Genomic DNA, 8,027 nt, shown 5'->3' on the forward strand with positions numbered 1-8,027 from the left:
TTTATGAACCCATCTCCTGTGGAACTAAAAACTCACAACTGACTAGCTAATCAGGGCCCCTTCTTACAAAGAGTTACGAATCGTAACCTACGATTGATCTAAATCAATCGCAAGTCCTCCAATCAATCGCAAGCTTGCAGTCTCCTATCCCTTATGACTTATGTACATAGTTGCGATTGATATCAACTCTTTGTAAGACGGGGCCCAGATCTAATTTCTAATAATGTCTTAACAAAATCAGCGTCTTTATAGTGACGTATTCCTATTCCTGCTGAGAAATTGGGTAGTGGTGACTGGTGTTGAATTACTCAAGGTCCTCGACCTAGAGGCCTTGGTCGTCCGCTGTTTCCATCTGAACGCTGTCTTGAAAGCTTCCTTGTATCGTCTGCTCATCACGGTGTAGATGACGGGGTTGATCACGGAGTTCATGTACTCCAACGTGCGAGCGACGTCGAGAAGGATCTTGCCCTGCCTCGGCGTCATCACGGGCTGTAACTTGGTGAGGATGATGATGGTTTTGTAGAGAGACAAGAACTGGAAGAGCGCGAGGCAGAGGAAGTACGCGACGCCGTTGACCACCAGCATCCGGACCGTCTGGCCGCGGAGCGCGGTGTCGTACTCGCTCCTTCGCCCATCCCACGTACGGGACATCATGGCGGCATCGAGACCGCGGATGATTCGGACGTAGAAATAGATGTTGATGACGAATGTTATGAAGAACGGAAAGGTTTGGACGACGTTACTGTACATGCTAGCCCAAGGCGCTACCTGACCCACAACCAAGATCTCACTTGGCCAATCCGCGAACTTTTCCGTCTTGGGCCATATCATACAGACGGTTATGTACTTCCCATATGCAGGAATGATGGTTGCCGAGAGCACGAACGCGATCGTCCAGATGGTGATTGAGACGATGATTGCGTACGTGCTCGTTGAACGTCGAGAATGAGGCCGACATACGGCGCAGAAGCGTTCCCATGTGACTGCCGAGATGAACCCGAGTGACGCAAAACGCATGACATTGGCGATTGTGAAGAGAATAATGCAGAGGGCGGCGCCGAGACCAGAGACGTCACTGACAACGACTGACGTCGCAAGCTTGATGATCTTGAACGTCACAATGGTCGCAAGGAAGAGGATGTCCGCGATGGCGACATTGACGAGGTATACATTCGTAATCGTTTTCATCGTCGGGACGCGGTGGACGACGAAGAGGAAAGCGCCGTTGGCGACGATCCCGATTAAACTTAAAACGGGTAGGAATACAGCGGTGTAAATCAATTCCGACCGAGTATATCCAAACGACTCAGCGACATCGTGCTTGTAAGTAAGATTGGCAATGGCATCTGGTGGACAGACGATGTCAGTCGCGTGTGATGAATTCTCTGCCATTATTGTCGTTTTCAAAGGCCTTACGGACACGTGCGAAAGTCCGTAGGATGTTGATATCTAAAGAACAAATACCAATATGATATTTCCTGACTCCTTCTCCGCTTTATCGACTTAGATTACGTAACCAACCGATGATAGAACCAATGGTGATGCTCAGGTGTGGTGATATTGTTGCATTAATCAGAGCTTGTTAGGGAGCGATTGTTTTTATTAATACCAGAACAGAAAAGGTTATACATAATTTGTAAGGATTCATTATTCTTCTCGTGTCAAATATGTTGAATGGTAGATAATTAAAATCAACGTTCAATGACGATTTCGGCAACTTTGGTCAAGATGACCCACATACAACATATAAGAGAGTAACAGCTGGCATACAAGTTTCACCTTAAACTTCGTTTAAGCAAACAACTTATAAGGGCAACTTCCCGACGGTCCACACAAACTGTGTTCATATGCACTAATTATCCTTCTTAATGAATTCAATCAGAATCTAGTAAAGCTAATTACACGAATGCCTTCTAGACCCTAATGTAGACTTTAATTCTCATGGCTAATGATTTGCAGAATTCTGTTTTTCATAGCGAAGTCCATTTTGTTTTGATGAAGCATTCTCCGGTTGATAACAAGTCACGTTGCAAAGCATGATATATATGTCACAAAATATCATGTATAATATCGCAGTGATGTAATTGCATAGTTCATCCTTTCGTGAATTTGAACCCTTATATTTGATTTCGAAGAAATTTAGCGAAGCCTAACATGCAGTCATCCATCGAAATCCTCGGGCCTTTCTCCTTGTACTTCAAAAGATCAAATGTTGCTACAGTGATATTTCCCAAAATATTTATTTACGCTGCACAGTCGCCCAGACATTGTTGAGAATAAAATTTCGAGTCATACCTGCCTTCCATCTTGCAACTTCTCGAAACTTGGCGCTTTTGTAAAGCGGAGATCAAGCTTATGCTGCCGCGCCTTTCATCGTTTATGATGTTTCCTACGACTTCTCGACGTTTTTTCTTCTTCCAGCAGGTAGCCAGATTAAAAATGAGTCAAGCTGAAGCAGGAGAGACCAGCAGCAATGATTATCAGCATCTTATTTCATCAAGGACCTTCATCGAGCCACTTTGCATTGAACTCCTCCTTGTCGACGTCAACAGATGGTGGCCGGAGCTGAGTGACACTCTGCGCATGCGCCCTGGTTCCAAATCTTCTTGAAAGCAAGCTGCTGCTATAGCAGCAGACCTGCTGACGAGTAGGGGGCAATTGATGGGCGCCAATTAGATAGATGGTGCAAATTGGCGGTGATTTATTACTTATTAGCGACAATGAGACGACGTACGTTTGCTGCAGTAAACAATAGAAGGTGGAGGATGAGGATGAAACCCAGACAGGAATGCCAAGTTTTTTTTTCTCCGGCCTCTTCCACGATTTTAGTCTCGATTCGAGGAAAATAGATTTGGGTTTTTCGTAATAATTTATTGATATGTTTGCTCCCGATTAGAAAGCTTTTGAAAAATAATAAAATCTGTTTCAACGACTTACAATATTATTTGAGATAGTGCTGCAAGGTTGTCGCCAAGTTTATGAGGAGAGGGGAGGGGGGGAGGGGGAGGGCAAATTTGACATAAACTTGACGAAAATGTACATGATGTACCCAAACAGGGGAGTTCTTTGGGGGAGGTGGGGGTGGAGGTGGGGGGGGGGGGGGTTACAAGACTATCAAATAAAGTGACGCTGTTCACACATGTATATTAAGTAGTTGGAAAACCTAGAAATTTAGGATTTCGAATTCCGCAAACAGAAATGTTAAGTGCTTAAGGGAGTAGCCCCCATACCACTTCCAGCTACGCTCATCGGTTGTTTAAATCTGTGTTTCCAGTTGAGTTATTACAAGTTGGAAACTTTAAAAAAGTGAAACAAAGTGAAACAAAGTGAAACAAACTGAAACAAAAATATTTAAGATAAAGAAAGAAAAGGAGGAGAGAAGATCAGTGATAAATATTGATGAGGATGAGTGTAAATTGTTTAGCGAAAAAGTAGCTGAGATAGAAATGTCAACTGCAATGTCATGAATATAAATGTTACACACAAAATACAGATTTCTTTTTTTTGAGAAACAAGAGATGAAGAAAATAAACATGAAAGAAAGTATTGCAATAAAACTATCATGTCATCAAGAATATGTTCCATTTCAGGAAACAAATCATCTGGCCTCAGTTTGGGGTGAATTAAACCACTCAGATGAGATTGCAAACAGAGAGATATCCATGGTTATATATTAAAGGTATCATCGCACTAAAAGGATTAAACTGTAAAACAAAATGCTCCCTGGGAATAAAAATATAACAAAACAAAAAGGAAAGTACCAGGCATGTGCCCAGAATTTACGTCTAACATGAGAGATGATAGGAAACAGCCCTAAAGCGGCCTCATGTGATAATTGTCTGTAAGACTTTGGGGACAACACATGAAATAGGCCATGCAACTGAAAAGAGTAATGGTTTGTTCAATATGATTAAATTTGGTATACATTATTGTTGCCTCCATCTATATGATGTCGTATTTTATAACTAAGTTATCAAATTCAAACAACTTTATAACATTTGATTGCGGTAGATCATAGATCCGACGCCGTCGACTACAGTTAAAATGGACAGTTTAGAAAGACTGATGAAATGTATTAAATCATATCGTATATCATGTTGGATATATGTAAGCGATGAATTTATAGGTTTGGGTTTATTTCTTTTGACATGGAATAGAGAGAAGTAAAGAGTTTGATTGTGACAGAAAATTTAGCCGACATCGTAATTCCGTTAATTAATTGCTTGATTTGGAAGGTTAAGCGTCCACATAAAAAAAAATGCTATTAAATTGAGAAGACGGTCTTCTTGCATTATTTTGTTCATATTCGTTTAAATTCAACGCAGTTCGTATTCCTCCAATTTTCGTCAACATTTTCTATTTCTCCCATTTCTCTCTCTTCCCCTCTCCCTATCTCACCCCTTCTCTCTCTTTCTCTCTCTCTCTCTCTCTCTCTCCTTCTTCTTCTTCTTTTTCTTCTTCTCCTTCCTCTTCTTCCCCTTCTCCTTTCTCGTCAGTTTCTTCTCCTTCTTCTTTGTCTTCTTCCTCTATTTCTTCTTCATATTTTCCCGTCTCCTCCTCCTCCTCCTTCTTCTCCTTCTTTGTCCTCTTCTGCTTCTTCTTCTCCTTCTTTTCTGCCTCTTCTTCTTCTTCTTCTTCTACTTAGTCTTTTTCTCCCCTCCTCCTCATTCATCACCTCCTTCGTTTCCTTCTTCTTCTTAATCTTCTTGTTATCATTCTTCTTCACTTATCATCTTCATCTCCACCCCTCTTCTATTTCTTTTCATTGTACATGGGTTTGATATATTTTTGTCTTTTCGTTAACTAGACATACATAAATCATCAGCAATGATCCGAGACCGAGTCGCAATATTCCAGCAAGTGGGCAGTTGCCGGGTGAATGTTGATTTCCGTTGTAAAAACCTCGCACAAGATGGGGTTAATGATTACAAATACTTCCGTTTTCCAGCTATAGCCGAATCCTGGTCATCAGCTCCCTAAATGGACGTAATCGATGATGTATACATTGCTAATGGGTATCCGATAGCACTCATCAGTACCCGAGACTCCTTGAAAGATACAGATTGAACCGGACCTTACAATGTCATGGCAAGCCCCCCCTTTTTTTGCCTGTGGGGGGGGGGGGGGCACAACCGAACGACAATTCATGATGCCCCCTTTAAAACTTATCAGAAAAACCCTGGAGTAAAAACTAAAAAGGTACCAAAAAAAGTTAACCCGATGACCCCCCCCCCCCCCCCTCAGTTTTTAATTATCTTTTGGCTTGTCGGCAAATTGTATGATAAGTGTGCCCCTCTTTTACAAAATTCTGAATCCGCCCCCGGTGGCAAGACGTTAAACTCCAGGAAAAACTACCCTTACTGTTACTTCTCAAAACGGTGCACGTATAGTGTATGTTTTGAATTATACTGCAGCAAGTGTGAGTTGAACAGTTCTTTTCAATTTTAATATGACGTTTTTATTGGTGTGTGTTCAAAGGTAATTTTGAAAATACAATAAAATAACCAAACAAAAAGGAAAAGAAAGACGGCGTGAAATTCAAAGGGCGACAATTAGAATGATGTAAATTGTTTTCCCTTTCCCTTATCTTCATTTCATTCACGAAAACCTGTTCAATATTGTGGTCTACATAATTATGGTGGGTTTTTTGCTATCTATGATAGTAAGTAAAATAGCAATTTATAAAGTAAGAATTAAACGTATAAACTTAAAAGTATACCCAAGGAACGTGTTATGCTTGTTACTCAACTTATGATTAGTTTTTTTTTCTTCGAACATGATTGTAAATCAATGATGACTTGGGTAAACTGATGTCCTTTTTGAAGAAAGAAGAACAAAAAAGAATCTGGGTCGGTCGATCATATACGGAGAAATCATAGATGTACATTGTAATTAGGAAATCAACATGTGTTACCCACATGCCTTAGCTTGCCACACTGATCTTGACAGTGAAAAAAAAGAAGAAAAAAAAAAAGATCGAGGGCGGATTGATAATTGTGAGGTGATGATACGGCTATTTTGATTAACCTGTTTGACCACCTTATGTCAAGTAAATACAAGATGACCCTTCTCTATGATAATCGTCAACATTGTATAAATAGTTGTGACCTTTTTTGCAATTAAGCTTTCCATTGATATTTAGGTAAAACGCAATAATCAAGGACATAGATTCCATGACAATGGGCTTTCATGGTGCACCCAAGTTTAGCTAAGGTCTAAAATAATATAGGTCGGGTTATAATGTTAAAAACATATGGGGAATACGAAGATCCAGTAGTTTTCGGGTCGAATTCGGCGATTTCATTTTTGGTTAATTTTTTTCCTTATTCATCATTTTGAATAGCTTAATTGATTTGTGGCTGTAAAAACCCTCGATGCCGATTCTTTTCTTCTAAGGCACCAGTAATTCACTTATCAAACTCCAAACTTGGAGATGTCTGAATGAAATTTGTTTTATGTGGATTCAAAGCATCGATATTGTTCAAAGTTTTTGAGCAATTTATTGTGAAATGCAGTATTTAAGATAAGATATTACTTAAATGGACTTGGTAACATTGTTTAGATGAGAGAAAGTGATGCTAAGGTAGTGACTTCAATGCTAAATGTACAATTTAAGATAATCTGAAAGTTTGAGTGAAAATGAAAATTGGGAAAAACTGATCTGATCGATTCCTTATTTCTCCCAACTATATTATTACAATTTAATTACATTTTAGGTGAATGTAAATTGTCACAAAGCAATGAATTTGCTCTATATACCATTCCAGACATTTTAAGTGTTAACAGATTTTTAAAAACCTGTCTTATGTCTTTTTTCATGGAAAAACTATTTCAAAAATGGTTGGGAGAATGTACAATGACTCCTCCAAAAAAAAACATATGTGGTTTGTGGATTTTTCCCGGATTTTTGGCATGTTAGAGGGTTAGTACAGTAGAAAGAATATATAATAAGTGACATTTCATACACAAATTATGCATTTTTCTCATCAATTTTCAACGATGTTACCGAGTCACTTTAATGGATAAAAAATAGCATGTTGTATGTTTATTTGTTCTATTTAATTCTTGTATTTTGTAATTTTTTTGGTTCCAATCTCTGATTTATATATTTTTGCCATACACATTATTTCAGATCAATTCATGAATTGTATCCGTCTCCGAAGATGAACATAGTGCAACAAACTAATCTTCCACGCTCTTGGAGTCATTCATTCACAACCACTGGCCTTGGGATGTTTGTAATGGATCGGTGTCCGTGAAGTTTGATGACGTCATATAAAGCTATTTGATGTAATAATGGTTGTATCCATCGCCAGTCCTATTCTCCTGGGATTTTCTGCTCAGCTGCATCATCGCCATGGATCATCTCATCCCTGGGAGAGAATATGGGAGGACACAGTGGCGGATCAAAGATTCTCTGGCAAGGAGGGGGCGGGGGCCCAAGTCAGGTTTTGTTTCGGGTGCTTTTAAAGGCATCGTTTAACAATGTTAAATCTGAGATGCACGGCCCTACGTGTTATCAGTGTCTGTGATATGGTGTAATATTGAAGCCCCCCCCCCCCCAAAAAAAAAAAAAAAAATAAATAAATAAAATAAATAAATAAATAAAAAAAAAAAAAATTGCGCTTCAAAATGACCAAGAAGTGCCTCAAGACAGTAAAAATCTTTGAGTGACCGGTTTTACCATACTCGTTTTCCCCAATAGACTGTAGTGATATAGGAAAATGCAAAATTTGGTTTCGATTTCCAATCATAAATATCTTGATAATCAGACAGGCGATCGGCTTGTAAAAATCACGGGGTTCCTGACTAATCACAAGGTTTAAAATTATCATTGAAGCATGAGCTAAATCCAGGATTTTGTTTCAGAATCTGAGACAAAGTTACCGGATTCCTTTAACTCGAAGGAAAATAAAAGAAAGTCCGCAGATTGACGGTACCTTCCTTTTGGAGGTTACTTACTACAGGGTGCTACAAACAAAAGAGAAGTGGCCGGGGGGGGGGTGGGAGGGGGCATAATCAATACT

The 8,027-nt window shown here is 39.5% G+C and overlaps 1 protein-coding gene across 1 annotated transcript; it reads right to left on the bottom strand.

Moving 5' to 3' along the window:
• Nucleotides 1-246: 246 nt before the first annotated feature.
• Nucleotides 247-1,392, bottom strand: LOC105446866 (somatostatin receptor type 5-like). The gene has a single exon (XM_030975662.1). The coding sequence runs from the start codon at nucleotides 1,390-1,392 to the stop codon at nucleotides 247-249; it is 1,146 nt and encodes a 381-aa protein (XP_030831522.1).
• Nucleotides 1,393-8,027: the final 6,635 nt, after the last annotated feature.

This window comes from Strongylocentrotus purpuratus, unplaced genomic scaffold, assembly GCF_000002235.5.
Source record: "Strongylocentrotus purpuratus isolate Spur 01 unplaced genomic scaffold, Spur_5.0 spur5_scaffold_8, whole genome shotgun sequence".
Classification (NCBI taxonomy): domain Eukaryota; kingdom Metazoa; phylum Echinodermata; class Echinoidea; order Camarodonta; family Strongylocentrotidae; genus Strongylocentrotus; species Strongylocentrotus purpuratus.